Below are 16715 nucleotides of genomic sequence, written 5' to 3' on the forward strand. Positions count from 1 at the left end.
TTTTTAAATTGCTCTAACAGCCTTAATTTTTGTCATAGAGAGGTCAGGTGGTCTCATTCTTTTGGAAAATGCCTGAAGTTTCTCATAAAGTTATCAAAAATATGCAAAATAATGTAAATAGCAATTTTTTTGCAAGGACGTACCGGTACGTCCATGGTGGTAAAGGGATGAGTTTTGTGAAACGTACCAGTACGTCCTTTGGGGGTGAAAAGGTTAATGCCCAGTTTGATTATAGTGCTGTCTTGTTACCTTCTCTAACTTTTTGGGAAGGTTATATTCTGATAGACGTGTATTTGTTTGTATGTCTGTTTGTGTGTTTGTGATTCGCATAACTCAAAAACTATTTTACCGAATCTCATAAAATTTGGTGAGGTGATTGACCTTAATCCAGGGGCAATTTGATTAGAATTTGGAAGAGATTGGACCAAAAGTCAAGGTTAAGATCATGAATTATAAAAAATACCTTTTTGCTATATCGTGGTCAATTTTTATCTGATTTGCATGAAACTAATGCCGAAATGTGCATAATTCAGTTGCCTATCTTGTGATATACAATATGATATAGGCAAAGGTATGCACTCTACTGGGTGTCTATTCTAGTTTATTTTTTTATTTTGGTAAGCAAAATAAGCGTTTTATTTTTTTGACAGAAAGCCTTGATGGTTTGAAGACCCATACAGAAGAATTGACAGCTAGTAAATCTCGCATACAGAAGAAATATGAAGAATTAAATACTGCTGTCGATGCTAAAGTCAATCAGCTAAAAGTAAGTTCTTTTGTACTTGCAAGATTTTATTGTCTAGTTTTGAAAGCACCTCATATTTTCAATGGTACTGTATCTGTATTTTCATATATTTTGTTATATTTTCTTGAGATTATTGTGGATTTGGTCATTACATTTGTTATTATTCCAAATTTTTTCAAAGAAAAAACAAACAGTTATCAGTTTTTACTAATTATTTTGAAAAATTTTGGGGTTTAGTAAAATAAGGTAGGTTACGGCATTTGCATTAACGGAGCAGAAAAAGATTGAAGTCATTTTATGGGTATTTTATAGAGGTGAAAAATAGAGGCCCATAAGCATTTGATATTCCATGTTTGTGTTTAAGTGATTTTAGCAAGTAATAATAATAATAATAACAATAATAATAATGCCCAAATTTAAATTCACAACAATTAAAAATCATAGTATGACATTGGAAACAAATCCATTAAAGAGTTTTTGATAGATTCACCAACATTTTCAGTTAGAAACTTTTCTCAAAATTTTGTTCTTAGTCAAAATTTTGTAATTTTCATTTCTTTTGATATGGGCAAACAAATAATTTTTGACAAGGCAAATTTATAAGGGTGAGTGAGCTGGGTATATTCCTGGAATTCCATGCAACTTTTTCTCTTGTATATCTAGAAGTATTTATACCTTAGAAATGGTGCTATAAGGAGCATTTCATGCAGCGACACAGGTCCCTCGCCCAGAAATATATTTTCCCTTTATCAAAATCCCTTTTTTCAATATTAAACTTACCCGATAATCATGTAGCTGTCAACTCCGTTGCCCGACAGAATTCTATGGAGGGATACGCCAGCTATCACAATACTAGAAGGGGGTGTACTTACCAGCGCCACCTGTGGCCAGGTACTATAGTACTTCTTGTTGACACCTCCTCAATTTTTCCTCTGTCGTGCTTCCGGCAAGACGTTCTGGGATACGCTTATGTTCTTGGAGTATTTTCACGACTTTGGTGAAGTATTTCTCTTTGATTTCGGCTGTCGCTTTACTGGAAACTTCTATATTAGCTTAGTTAGCTTTTGGAATTAATTTGATTAATTATGGTGACGAAGAGAGTATGAACTCTCTTTCACCTTTAAATGGCCGACCCTTCCCTTAGACGGAAGTGTTGGTGTCTAAGAGAGTATAGACTCTCTTTCTTAATTTTGCTTAACAAAAGTTATAGATTTATTTTATATCTCTCCGCCTCTTATAGGCCTCTTCGATTAACTTCCTTTTATTATAAACTTATTAAAATTAATTTTTATATTTGTTTATATTCGACCTTCCTAATAGTAGGCGGTCTTTTCTTGGTCCGAAGTTAATTAACATTGAGCCCGTCATTTCGGTTTTACCTGTTAACATATTATGCTATTTTAATGTCTTTGAAAGAATTTCTTTGATAGTCTAGTACTGTTTTCAAAGTTGAACTAACGTTTTGTTTTGTCTCTGCAGTTGTTGACGTTCAGAACGTTCAACTTGCGCTCTATCGTTACGATAGAGAAAGAATTTTCACGGTTTCACGTTGCAGTAAGAGTAACCGTGTCTAGCGTTTTGTTCATTCTTTCTTAACTTAATGGTTTTAATCCTAATAAAGGAACTTTTCATTTTGGGAAATATTTCAGTTTTTTCCTTTAACAATAATATGTTTTAACGATATATATGATTGGGCTCTTCTCTCAGGTCCTATATCAAGAGAGAGAGAGAGATAGAGACGGAGGGAGAAAGAGGAGGATAAACGTTTCATTCAAGCGAGTAACGTTGTTATCGTTTTGCTCTTCTCTCTAGTCTCTTTAGGGGAAGAAGGTAAACGTTTCTAGAGTGATCTAGTGTTTAGTCTCTTTCCAGCCACTGAATTATTTATCTTTCATTAGATTTTTCTGTTACATTGTAATTCTGTTTTCGCAATTACTAACTTTTGAGAAAGGATAGAATTGCGTGTTTCAGGTACAAACCACTTAAAGTTTCGAGTTCAGTGAAATAAGTGCAAACAGAAAATCAAAGTGATAAGTGATTAGCGCAAAGTGTGTCAGTGTTGTGCGTGAGGGTACTTCTGTGCGCGCCAGTCGTCCTCCCAGTCCGGGACCTCTTGCAAGCTCCCAAGCCCAGGGGAGAAGCAATGTCGAAGGACAAAAGGGTTCAGCAGGCCTTGATCGGCGCACAGAAGTATCCTCGGTGGTTGTGGGCGTGTCTTACCGAGACCGTCACTCCCACCCGCAGACGATTGAGCCCTTATTTTGCTCGTCTGCAGAAGAAATTTAGGGGAGAAAACGCTGGTCTCAGGTTTCAAGACCTCTTAAACGTAAAGTCCAGACCTATGCCAGACGTACAAAGTTAGAGTTCAACAACCCGGATGCAGTCATTGGGTTAGCTCTGACTCTCCTCAGTCATCAGTTGAATGCACTCCGCCTAAGAGGAGTAAGGTTCTGCCGCAACAGATCTCTGCTGTTAAGGCTTTACCTCAGCAGACCTTAGTGTCTGCCGACCCCAAGTTGACTCTACTGCAGTCCATGCAGTCACAACTTTCGGTCTTGATGCGTGAGTGTCGGGCTGAGAGTGTTGCGCCTCCGCCTCCGCCTACACTCCCTCCGCCTGCGCTCGCTCCGCCTGCGCTCGCTCCGCCTGCGCTCGCTCCGCCTGATCGCAGCCACCTGCCAGGCGTACGATGTTGAGCCACGTTCTGAGTTTGCTGTTCCCAGTGGTGTTCAGCCTCCGCCTTCCTTAAGGCAACCTTTACAATGGGATCAGGAGGATTATACCTCTCTTCCTCCGCCTCCACTTGCTGCTCCACCAGTGATGCAACACTCGGTTGAGGTACAACAACCTCTCCCGTCCATGAGTTAGTCTCCTCAGCTCTCGCTGCAGCGAGCTCAACCCTCCACAAGGCAAGCACCACTACACATTAGCCTTGCGCCTCAGGAGCCTCAGCTTGCGAGACATTTACCTTGTTCTGCGCAGCCTCTACCTCATCGCGCTCCGCTCACACCACAGGAACAGGAACTTGCTACTCCGCTTCCGCCAACCGCTCAGCAAGCGCAACCCTTGGGTTCAACCACTCATGCTAGGAGTCAGCCTCCTCCACCCATGCGCCTTCCTTCTGCTACTTCCTTTGATCAGCCTTTGCAGACTGAGCCTCAGGTGTTCCCTCAACAGAGTCTTGAAGAGGAAACCACAACTATTGTTGTTCCAGCTCGTTCTGACTCTGCTGTTCAGCATACCTTACCTCCATTTTCAAACATTATGATAATGGAGGTTATTTGTATTACTTATAAAAATATATTTGTATTCCTTGCAATATATTTTTAACAATATCGCAAAATATGGCAAAAATATGAATCATGAGTTATGAATGTAAGGTAAATATTATGTTGATATTAAAACCCCATGCAAGCATGCATAAAGCACTCTAGCACTGGTCATGGAATTTCTGAGAAATGTTAAACGCCATGCACACGCTCTGCTTACCTTACAGCATGCTCTACATACAGCATGCTCTGCTTACAGCATGCTCTGCATACTACATGCTCTGCATTCAGCATGCTCTGCATTCAGCATGCTCTGCATACAACATGCTCTACATACAGCATGCTCTGCATACAGCATGCTCTGCATACAACATGCTCTGCATACAGCATGCTCTGCATTCAGCATGCTCTGCATACAACATGCTCTGCATACAGCATGCTCTGCATTCAGCATGCTCTGCATACAACATGCTCTACATACAGCATGCTCTGCATACAGCATACTCTGCATACAACATGCTCTGCATACCTTACCGCATGCTTCTCAGTCACACATCTTTGGTTGTTGCCAACTCACTAGACTGTCAAGCAGTTTCATAACGTTGCCTTCTAGTCTGCTGCTTTTGCACCAGTGAACCCTCACTGAGAGAACTTAGCTTTTCTAGGATATGGTCCCTGTAGATGAGAAAGTTCTTTTCTCCCTCCTTCTGATATTCCCTTGAGGACTCTGTCATTTGGAGGGAGCCTTTAGCTGCATAGCCTCCTATGGACTTTTATTTAAGCATAACATGCTTCCAGGGAAGGTAATGGTTCCACTTCAGTCGCTAATCCCGTCTGTTACCACACCTGCTCCCATAGACCTTGAGCTGTGTTGCAAGACATGCAGTCCAAGCTTAGTCCTTGTTAGAGGATTTTTTGTTTACGGAGTCAATGTGTCACGGGGAAGACGTTCAACAACCAACAGAAGTGACTTGTTGTGACGCAGTGCGGCAACCTCAGCAACCCGATAAGGAGTTGTCTGTACGACCCAGACAGTCTAGACAGATTCGGGTTGTCACTGTACTTCCTCGCTTGCCCATGATTGACAGTTCACAGACTGTGCAGCAGTACCATGATCTTGTGTCCGGCTCCGTCAGACGACTGGCTTTTAAGAGCTCCCACAAGTCGTCGCTGTCTGGAGATTTTCAATGGACTATGGATCTGACCAAGGAACTGGGCCTCCTGGTCAATTTTGAGGAGTCTCAGCTCGTTCCATCCCAGACCATTGTCTCCTTGGGTATGGATCTTCAGAGTCGAGCTTTTCGGACTTTTCCGTCGGCCCCAAGGATCTTCCAAGCCCTAGAATGCATCCAGAGCATGCTGAGAAGGAACCGATGCTCAGTCAGGTAGTGGATGAGTCTAACAGGGACACTTTCATCGCTGGCCCTGTTCATCGTGTTAGGGAGACTCCACCTCCCCCCCCTTCAGTATCATCTAGCTGCTCACTGGATAAAGGACATGACGCTAGAGTCGGTCTCAGTTCCTGTTTCCGAAGAGAGGAGGTCTTCTCTCGCGTGGTGTAAGAACAGCTTTCTTCTCAAGGAAGTCTACCTTTGGCTGTTCAGAAACACGACCGCCGTCTCCTCTCGGACGCATCAGACACGGGCTGGGGTGCGACTTTGGACGGACAAGAATGCTCGGGAACATGGAATCAGGAGCAAAGGACACTTCACATCAATTGCAAGGAGTTGTTGGCGGTTATTCTGGCCTTGATAAACTTCAAGTCCCTCCAGCTTAACAAAGTGGTGGAGGTGGACTCTGACAACACCACAGCCTTGGCTTACATCTTCAAACAGGGAGGGACTCTTTCGTGGAAGTTGTTCTAGATCGCAAGGGACCTACTCATCTGGTCTAAAGATCGAAAGCTATCTGGTAACGAGGTTCATTCAGGGCGGTATGAATGTCATGGCAGATCACCTCAGACGGAAGGGTCAGGTCATCCCCACAGAGTGGACCCTTCTCAAGAATGTTTGCAGCAGACTTTGGGCCCTGTGGGGTCAGCCAACCATAGATCTGTTCACTACCTCGATAACCTAGAGACTCCTGTTGTATTGTTCTCCGATTCCAGACCCAGCAGCAGTTCACGTGGATGCTTTTCTGCTGGATTGGTTCCATCTCGACCTGTATGCATTCCCGCCGTTCAAGATTGTCAACAGGGTACTTCAGAAGTTCTCCTCTCACAAAGGGACACGGCTGACGTTGGTTGGCTCCGCTCTGGCCCGCGAGAGAATGGTTCTTAGAGGTACTGCAATGGCTGGTCGACATTCCCAGGACTCTTCCTCTAGGAGTGAACCTTCTAAGTCTACCTCACGTAAAGAAGGTACACCCAATCCTCCACGCTCTTCGTCTGACTGCCTTCAGACTTTCGAAAGACTCTCAAGAGCTAGGGGCTTTTCGAAGGAGGCAGCCAGAGCGATTGCGAAAGCAAGGAGAACATCCACTCTCAGAATCTATCAGTCTCAAGGGGAAGTCTTCCGTAGCTGGTACAAGACCAATGCAGTTTCCTCAACCAGTACCACTGTAACTCAGATTGCTGACTTCCTGTTATATCTAAGGAAAGTAAGATCCCTTTCAGCTCCTACGATCAAGGGTTACAGAAGTATGTTGGCAGCGGTTTTCCGCCACAGAGGCTTGGATCTTTCCACCAACAAAGATCTACAGGACCTCCCTAGGTCTTTTGAGACCTCAAAGGAACGTCGGTTGTCCACTCCAGGCTGGAATCTAGACGTGGTCCTAAGGTTCCTTATGTCATCAAGATTTGAACCTCTCCAATCAGCCTCTTTTTAGGACCTCACATTAAAAACTCTTTTCCTCGTGTGCTTGACAACAGCTAAAAGAGTAAGTGAGATCCACGCCTTCAGCAGGATCATTGTTTTCACATCTGAAACGGCTACATGTTCCTTGCAGCTCGGTTTTTGCTAAACGAGCTTCCTTCACGTCCTTGGCCTAAGTCGTTCGAGATCCCAAGCCTGTCCAACTTGGTGGGGAATGATCTGAAGAGAGTACTTTGCCCAGTTAGAGCTCTTAGGTACTATCTAAAAAGGTCTTAACCTTTACAAGGACAATCAGAAGCCTTATAGTGTGCTATCAAGAAACCTTCTTTTCCAAGTTCTAAGAACTCAGTTTCTTACTATTCAGGCTTCTGATTAGAGAAACACATTCTCATCTGAAGGAAGAAGACCTTGCTTTGCTGAAGGTAAGGACACATGAAGTGGGAGCTGTGGCTACTTCAGTGGCCTCCAAACAGAGCCATTCTCTGCAGAGTGTTATGGATGCAACCTATTGGAGAAGCAAGTCAGTGTTCGCATCATTCTATCTCAAAGATGTCCAGTCTCTTTACGAGTACTGCTACACCCTGGGACCATTCGTAGCAACGAATGCAGTAGTAGGCGAGGGCTCAGCCACTACATTCCCATAATCCCATAACCTTTTAACCTTTCTCTTGAATACTTTTTATGGGTTGTACGGTCGGCTAAGAAGCCTTCCACATCCTTGTTGATTTGGCGGGTGGTCAATTCTTTCTTGAGAAGCGCCGAGGTTAAAGGTTGTGATGAGGTTCTTTAGTATGGTTGCAGCCCTGTATACTTTAGCACCTTTGAGTTGATTCAGCCTCCCAAGAGGAACGCTGCGCTCAGTAAGGAAGACGATCTTATTAAAGGCAGAGTAACGGTTCAAGTCGACTTCCTTACCAGGTACTTATTATTTCTTTGTTATTGTGGATAACTGATTATATGAAATACGGGATACTTAGCTATCCTTTAGTCTTGTACACTGGTTTTTCACCCACCCCCCTGGGTGTGAATCAGCTACATGATTATCGGGTAAGTTTAATATTGAAAAATGTTATTTTTATTAGTAAAATAAATTTTTGAATATACTTACCCGATAATCATGATTTAATCGACCCTCCCTTCCTCCCCATAGAGAACCAGTGGACCGAGGAAAAATTGAGGAGGTGTCAACAAGAAGTACTATAGTACCTGGCCACAGGTGGCGCTGGTAAGTACACCCCCTTCTAGTATTGTGATAGCTGGCGTATCCCTCCATAGAATTCTGTCGGGCAACGGAGTTGACAGCTACATGATTATCGGGTAAGTATATTCAAAAATTTATTTTACTAATAAAAATAACATTTTTACTACTTAAATAATATTATCTTTTTGTATGGGAATGATGTTGACTATTTTTCAGTTCAACTTTGGTTAGAATTCCAATTTTAGATCTTGGATTATTGCTTTTTGTATGTGAATGATGTTGACTGTTTTTCAGTTCAACTTTGATGCAGCATTTCCTTCAATTAATAGTACGCAGGTACTTATTGCATTGTAATTCGTACATACCTACATATACCAAGGCACTTCCCCCAATTTTTTGGGGTAGCCGACATTAAACAAATGAAACAGAAAAGGGGACGTCTCCTATCTATGTTCCTCCCAGCCTGACAAGGGACTCAACCGAGTTCGGCTGGTACTGCTAGGGTGCCACAGCCCCCTGTGGCTGCGTGGGCATAAAAACAACTAGAATAGCGCCAACGTTATCCCTGCGTGTCGTAAGAAGCGACTAAAAGGGACGGGACGAGGGGGCTGGGAACCCCCTCTCCTGTATAATAATCCTGTGAGACATCATTATAATTATTATATCAGAAAAATTATAGCGATGTTAGATGGTTGAAATATAAGGGCAATAACTCATAAGTTTTATAAAGCCAATTAGAATACAGTGATAAGAATCATGAAACTTGACATTGAGAAATGTACAGACTTGAAATAATATCACAAAATGGCTGTGAAAATCAGAATATGATATACAGTACACCCAGAGAAGGTATCTATATATATACTCATCCTAAAGTTTAATATGGCCTTGATATAAGAACTTTGTATAGAGTTGTAGACAAAATTGGAGTTACTGTATTATCCCTTGTACCCCCAATGGACGTACTGGTACGTTTCACAAAACTCATCCCTTAACCCCTCTGGACGTACTAGTACGTCCTTGCAAACAACTGCTCTTTGCATTTTTTTGCATGTTTTTGATAACTTTATGAGAAACTTCAGGCATTTTCCAAAATAATGAGACCAACCTGACCTCTCTATGACAAAAATTAAGGCTGTCAGCACAATCTAAAATAAAAAAGAAAAACTCCTGGGGGTTAAGGGTTGGAAAGTTCCAAATAGCTTGGGGGTAAAAGGGTTAATGCAGTTATTAACTAGAGTGACACAGTCAAGACCAAATTTGAACACGTATGTTGTGTACAGTACCGTAATGATTATCTGAAAATTTGTCAACTGATTAGTGGTGGAGGATAGGTTCTCAAATGTTAATAGATAAGTTAATCGATAAATATTCTTATCATATATCATATTTCGCTTTAATTATAGTTATATGCAAGTAAATGACCAATCTAGTATAACAAGGAACAGGCACAAGCATTATTTTCATGTAACTGGCTAATATTTACCCTTGCACCGCTAAGCCAATCTAGGAAGGTAGCTATACTTTGGTACCCCCACTGACTCATTATCAGTTTGGTGACTCTGTTTCTACTCGCCAAACCATGAAGTGTCTCGGAACAATGCACTGATAAGGGGTGTATGTATGAGAACGGCCACCTGTATGTATGAGGATGGCTTGCTAAGAATACGGCAGTGTAAGGGGGTCGCAGGGGCCGTTAACCCCCCCATTAGTTAAGTAGGTAAGGACACAGCCTGTAGGATAGGTTAGGGTGGGGGAGTTTAGGTGAGCTGGTGTCCATTTACTATGCACTCGGGAGGAACTGGCCGCTGATATACAAAGGCCCCTATGGTATAGTTAAACTGTACTGTCAACATGACAATGCGAGCTAATATCCAAGAAATTGGCCTAGAAATTACGTGAATAATGGTTTCTTCTCTTTATGTGCTATTCTCATTAATAATTTTCACAAAGCAGTTTTTGCTTGCAGATTTATGTAGTCCTAATAATTTGATTTAAATTTTTTTGCTCAAATCCCGTTTTGCTTGTACAGTGTTCAAAATTACTCCTAAAGCAAGGTACTATACAGTACTGCCGATGATCCAACACAGCTATTAGATTTCACTTAATCGATATAAGCTTCAAGGTGTAATTCACAAAATTAATCCATTGGAAGATGCTTTAGGTTTAGAGAACTGCGGCATACCCAAAATCTTTAACCCTTTTACCCCCAATGCTGTTTGGAACTTTCCAACCCTTAACCCCCAAGCATTTTTTGCAAGCACATTTTGCAATATATTTTTTTCTTAAATTGCTCTAACAGACTTAATTTTTGTCATAGAGAGGTCAGGTTGGTCTCATTCTTTTGGAAAATGCCTGAAGTTTCTCATAAAGTTATCAAAAATATGCAAACTAATATAAATAGCATTTTTTTGCAAGGACGTACCGGTACGTCCATGGTGGTAAAGGGATGAGTTTTGTGAAACGTACCAGTACGTCCTTTGGGGGTGAAAAGGTTAATGCCCAGTTTGATTATAGTGCTGTCTTGTTACCTTCTCTAACTTTTTGGGAAGGTTATATTTTGATAGACGTGTATTTGTTTGTATGTCTGTTTGTGTGTTTGTGATTCGCATAACTCAAAAACTATTTTACCGAATCTCATAAAATTTGGTGAGGTGATTGACCTTAATCCAGGGGCAATTTGATTAGAATTTGGAAGCGATTGAACCATAGGTCAAGGTTAAGATCATGAATTATAAAAAATACCTTTTTGCTATATCGTGGTCAATTTTTATCTGATTTGCATGAAACTATTGCTGAAATGTGCATGATTCAGTTGCCTATCTTGTGATATACAATATGATACAGGCAAAGGTATGCACTCTACTGGGTGTCCATTCTAGTTTATATTTTATTTTGGTAAGCAAAATAAGCGTTTTATTTTTCTTCTTAACAGAAAGCCTTGACGGTTTGAAGACCCATACGGAAGAATTGACAGCTAGTAAATCTCGCATACAAAAGGAATATGATGAATTAACTGCTGTCGATGCTAAAGTCAATCAGCTAAAAGTAAGTTCTTTTGTACTTGCAAGATTTTATTGTCTAGTTTTGAAAGCACCTCATATTTTCAATGGTACTGTATCTGTATTTTCATATATTTTGTTATATTTTCTTGAGATTATTGTGGATTTGATCATTATATTTCTGTTATTAAATTTCCATGATTTTTCAAAGAAAAAACAAACACAATTGTCAGTTTTTACGAGTTATTTTGAAAAATTTTGGGGTTTAGTAAAATAAAGTAGGTTACGGCATTTGCATTAACGGAGCTGAAAAAGATTGAAGTAATTTTCTGGGTATTTCCTAGAGGTGAAAAATAAAGGCCCATAAGCATTTGATATTCCATGTTTGTGTTTAACCCTTTTACCCCCAGGCTCTTTGGAAATTTCCAACCCTTAACCCCCGTGGGGTTATTTTTTTCCCAGCACATTTTGCAGTATATTTTTTTTTAAATTGCTCTAACAGTCTTAATTTTTGTCATAGAGAGGTCAGGTTGGTCTCATTCTCTTGGAAAATGCCTGAATTTTTTCAAAAAATTATGAAAAATATGAAAAAAAAAATTTATAGCATTTTTTTGCAAGGACGTACCGGTACGTCCATGGAGGTAAAGGGATGGCTTTTGTGAAACGTACCAGTACGTCCATTGGGGGTAACAGGGTCAAGGGATTTTTAGAAATATTATGCACTGTTAAATAACATAAGGTATAGTTTCTCTCATGTATAGATACCAATTGTTAACCGAGAAAAAGTGAAATAGAGAAGGAATTCATATTTGATTCAGTTTACCATTAATGAGAACTTTCCAGGTTGCTGTGACCCAGCGAGAGGCAGAGTTGCAGCTTCATCGGAGGTCTTGCAATGCCAGCAGCTGTACAACCAGTTCAGGGGGATGTCTCTCAAGTTAAAGAACAGGTACAATACCATTTTTTGTATGGGAATGATGTTGACTGTTTTTCAGTTCAACTTTGATAACAGTTCCAATTTTAAGAGTTTATCGGGTGGAAAGCATGATTAGATCTTGGATTATTGCTTTTTGTATGTGAATGATGTTTTGACTGTTTTTCAGTTCAACTTTGATGCAGAATTTCCTTCAATTAATAGTACGCAGGTACTTATTGCATTGTAATTCGTACATACATACATATACCAAGGCACTTTCCCCAATTTTGGGGGGTAGCCGACATCAAACAAATGAAACAAAAAAGGGGACGTCTCCTCTCTATGTTCCTCCCAGCCTGACAAGGGACTCAACCGGGTTCGGCTGGTACTGCCGGGGTGCCACAGCCCCCTGTGGCCGCGGGGCATAAAAACAATTAAAATAGAGCCAATGTATCCCTGCGTGTCGTAAGAGACGACTAAAAGGGACGGGACGAGGGGGCTGGGAACCCCCTCTCCTGTATTATAATCCTGTGAGACATCATTGTAATTCTTATATCAGAAAAATTATAGCGATGTTAGATGGTTGAAATATAAGGGCAATAACTCATAAGTTTTATAAAGCCAATTAGAATACAGTGATAAGAATCATGAAACTTGACATTGAGAAATGTACAGACTCGAAATAATAAAATGACAAAAGGGCTGTGAAAATCACAATATACTATACGGTACACCCAGAGAAGGTATCTATAGATATACTCATCCTAAAGTTTAATATGGCCTTATTATAAGAACTTTGTTTAGAGTTGTAGACAAGATTGGGGTTACTGTATTATCCCTTGTACCCCCAATGGACATACTGGTACGTTTCACAAAACTCATCCCTTAACCCCCCTGGACGTACTAGTACGTCCTTGCAAAAAACTGCTATTTGCATTTTTTTGCATGTTTTTGATAACTCTATGAGAAACTTCAGGCATTTTCCAAAATAATGAGACCAACCTGACCTCTCTATGACAAAAATTAAGGCTTTCAGCTCAATCTTAAAAAAAAATATAACAAAACATGCTTGAAAAAGAAAAACGCCTGGGGGTTAAGGGTTGGAAAGTTCCAAATAGCATTGGGAGTAAAAGGGTTAATGCAGTTATTAACTAGAGTGACACAGTCAAGACCAAATTTGAACACTTATGTTGTATACAGTACCGTAATGATTATCTGAAAATTTGTCAACTGATTAGTGGTGGAGGGTAGGTTCTCAAATGTTAATAGATAAGTTAATCGATAAATATTCTTATCATATATCATATTTCGCTTTAATTATAGTTATATGCAAGTAAATGACCAACCTAGTTTAACAAAGGAACAGGCAAAAACATTATTTTCATGTAACTGGCTTATATTTACCCTTGCACCGGTAACCCAATCTAGGAAGGTAGCTATACTTTGGTATCTCCAATGACTTAATATCCGTTCGGTGACTCCATTCCTACTCACCACACCATGAAGTGTCTCGGAACAATGCACTGATAAGGGGTGTATGTATGAGAACGGCCACCTGTATGTATGAGGATGGCTTGCTAAGAATACGGCAGTGTAAGGAGGTTGCAGGGGGCATTAACCCCCCATTAGTTAAGTAGGTAAGGACACAGCCTGTAGGATAGGTTAGGGTGGGGGAGTTTAGGTGAGCTGGTGTCCATTTACTATGCACTCGGGAGGAACTGGCCGCTGATATACAAAGGCCCCTATGGTATAGTTAAACTGTACTGTCAACATGACAATGCGAGCTAATATCCAAGAAATTGGCCTAGAAATTACGTGAATAATGGTTTCTTCTCTTTATGTGCTATTCTCATTAATAATTTTCACAAAGCCGTTTTTGCTTGCAGATTTATGTAGTCCTAATAATTTGATTTTAATTTTTGTGCTCAAATCCCGTTTTGCTTGTACAGTGTTCAAAATTACTCCTAAAGCAAGGTACTATACAGTACTGCCGATGATCCAACACAGCTGATTAGATTTCACTTAATCGATATACAGTGAACCCTCGCTACTTCGCGGTTCGACCATCGCGGATTCACCACTTCGCGGATTTTTTTCATAACCCATATATATATACATATTGGTAATAACAAAATCAACATACTGTACTGAATAATCAATATAATCGATGCAAAAACTAACCTATACACAGATGTGTACAGTAAATGCGTTTGTTTCTTCATTATGATCAGAGAAACGTAAACAAAACATTGGTTGCCATTTTTTATCGTGCTTTTTGGCGTGTTTAGGAAACGCATGATATAAAATTGCCTTTAATATTTGTGCCTGTTTTAGTTTAGGGTACTGTAGTATATGCATTAAGTGTTCTGTACATTAAAGGGTAGTTTGTTAACAGTACTACGTACAAGGGAAGGTTTTAAAAGTCTGAATTTACGTGTTAAATAAATAGATAAATATGGTGTCACTACTTCGCGGATTTTCACCTATCGCGGCCGGGTCTGGAACCTATCTACCGCGATAAACGAGGGTTCACTGTAAGCTTCAAGGTGTAATTCACAAAATAATTTTTTTAATCCATTGGAAGATGCTTTAGGTTTAGAGAACTGCAGCATATCCAAAATCCTTAACCCTTTTACCCCCAACGCTGTTTGGAACTTTCCAACCCTTAACCCCCCAAGCTTTTTTTTTTTCAAGCACATTTTCCAATATAATTTTTTTAAATTGCTCTAACAGCCTTAATTTTTGTCACAGAGAGGTCAGGTTGGTCTCATTCTTTTGGAAAATGCCTGAAGTTTCTCATAAAGTTATCAAAAATATGCAAAATAATGTAAATAGCAGTTTTTTTGCAAGGACGTACCGGTACGTCCATGGGGGTAAAGGGATGAGTTTTGTGAAACGTACCAGTACGTCCATTGGGGGTAAAAAGGTTAATGCCCAGTTTGATTATAGTGCTGTCTTGTTACCTTCTCTAACTTTGTGGGAAGGGTATATTTTGATAGACGTGTATTTGTTTGTATGTCTGTTTGTGTGTTTGTGATTCGCATAACTCAAAAATTATTTTACCGAATCTCATAAAATTTGGTGAGGTGATTGACCTTAATCCAGGGGCAATTTGATTAGAATTTGGAAGAGATTGGACCATAGGTCAAGGTTAAGATCATGAATTATAAAAAATACCTTTTTGCTATATCATGGTCAATTTTTATCTGGTTTGCATGAAACTAGTGCCGAAATGTGCATAATTCAGTTCCCTGTCTTGTGATATACAATATGATATAGGCAAAGGTATGCACTCTACTGGGTGTCCATTCTAGTTTATATTTTATTTTGGTAAGCAAAATAAGCGTTTTATTTTCTTAACAGAAAGCCTTGATGGTTTGAAGACCCATACAGAAGAATTGACAGCTAGTAAATCTCACATACAGAAGGAATATGATGAATACTGCTGTCGGTGCTAAAATCAATCAGCTAAAAGTAAGTTCTTTTGTACTTGCAAGATTTTATTGTCTAGTTTTGAAAGCACTTCATATTTTAAATGGTGCTGTATCTGTATTTTCATATATTTTGTTATATTTTCTTGAGGTTATTGTGGATTTGATCATTATATTTCTGTTATTAAATTTCCAAAATTTTTCAAAGAAAAAACAAACACAATTGTCAGTTTTTACGAGTTATTTTGAAAAATTTTGGGGTTTAGTAAAATAAGGTAGGTTACGGCATTTGCATTAATGGAACTGGAAAAGATTGAAGTAATTTTTTGGGTATTTCCTAGAGATGAAAAAATAGAGGCCCATAAACATTTGATATTCCATGTTTGTGTTTAACCCTTTTACCCCCAGGCTCTTTGGAAATTTCCAACCCTTAACCCCCAGGGGGTTATTTTTTTCCCAGCACATTTTTCAGTATATATTTTTTAAATTGCTCTAACAGCCTTAATTTTTGTCATAGAGAGGTCAGGTTGGTCTCATTCTCTTGGAAAATGCCTGAATTTTTTCAAAAAATTATGAAAAATATGAAAAAAAAAAATTTTATAGCATTTTTTTGCAAGGACGTACCGGTACGTCCATGGGGGTAAAGGGATGGGTTTTGTGAAACGTACCAGTACGTCCTTTGGGGGTAAAGGGGTTAAGGGATTTTTAGAAATATGCACAGTTGAATGACATAAGGTATAGTTTCTCTCATGTATAGATACCTATTGTTAACCGAGAAAAAGTGAAATAGAGAAGAAATTCATATTTGATTCATTTTACCATTAATGAGAACTTTCCAGGTTGCTGTGACCCAGCGCGAAGCAGAGTTGCAGCGGTTAAGACAACGGCTTCATCGGAGGTCTGTACAGCTGTACAACCAGTTCAGGGGGATGTCTCTCAGGTTATAGAACAGGTACAATACCATTCTTAATTGGAATGCATTTTTCCCATTTAGGTATTGGTAGTTATACAATTATCCTTCTAATTTCAGTGTGGCTAGATGTAAGGCATTGTATTCCATTATATGTAGACTGCATGAGGTGATAACGCAGGTGAAAAATTGAAAGTTGTTTAAATTTATTAATTCATTTGTTTTAGGGGATAAGATTTTACTTAACTGAATCTGTCACATTGTTGGCAAAGGATTAATCGGGTAAGTCATAGCCAAAGAGGTTAAACATGCCCTAAGGTGATAGAAAATGGTAAGCTCCAGGACCATCTGGAATAATTAAGTACACATTTTTAACACAATTACTTATTGGTCACTCTTCGAGATGCAAGTCATTTCTTTAGAGAATA

The 16715-nt window shown here is 39.6% G+C and overlaps 1 protein-coding gene across 50 annotated transcripts in view; it reads left to right on the plus strand.

The window, feature by feature from the left end:
* Window positions 1–16715, plus strand: part of LOC137636204 (ELKS/Rab6-interacting/CAST family member 1-like) — a 114785-nt gene that overhangs the window by 75062 nt on the left and 23008 nt on the right. For 11 of the 50 annotated variants that reach the window (XR_011042988.1, XR_011042989.1, XR_011042990.1 and 8 more), the window contains 3 exons: window positions 651–766; window positions 15310–15420; window positions 16217–16329. The exons of 2 other annotated variants lie outside the window; for them this stretch is intronic. Coding sequence is in view for 34 of the 48 variants with exons in the window: in XM_068368622.1 (XP_068224723.1) it covers window positions 651–766; window positions 15310–15327 (134 nt within the window). In the remaining 14 variants the exon portion in view is untranslated. Of the gene's footprint in view, window positions 1–650; window positions 767–10963; window positions 11077–11873; window positions 11980–15309; window positions 15421–16216; window positions 16330–16715 lie in introns of all 50 variants that reach the window. 37 more of the 50 variants (XR_011042998.1, XM_068368637.1, XM_068368614.1 and 34 more) reach the window with 15 other exon arrangements.

This window comes from Palaemon carinicauda, unplaced genomic scaffold, assembly GCF_036898095.1.
Source record: "Palaemon carinicauda isolate YSFRI2023 unplaced genomic scaffold, ASM3689809v2 scaffold250, whole genome shotgun sequence".
In the NCBI taxonomy this organism is placed as follows: Eukaryota; Metazoa; Arthropoda; class Malacostraca; order Decapoda; family Palaemonidae; genus Palaemon; species Palaemon carinicauda.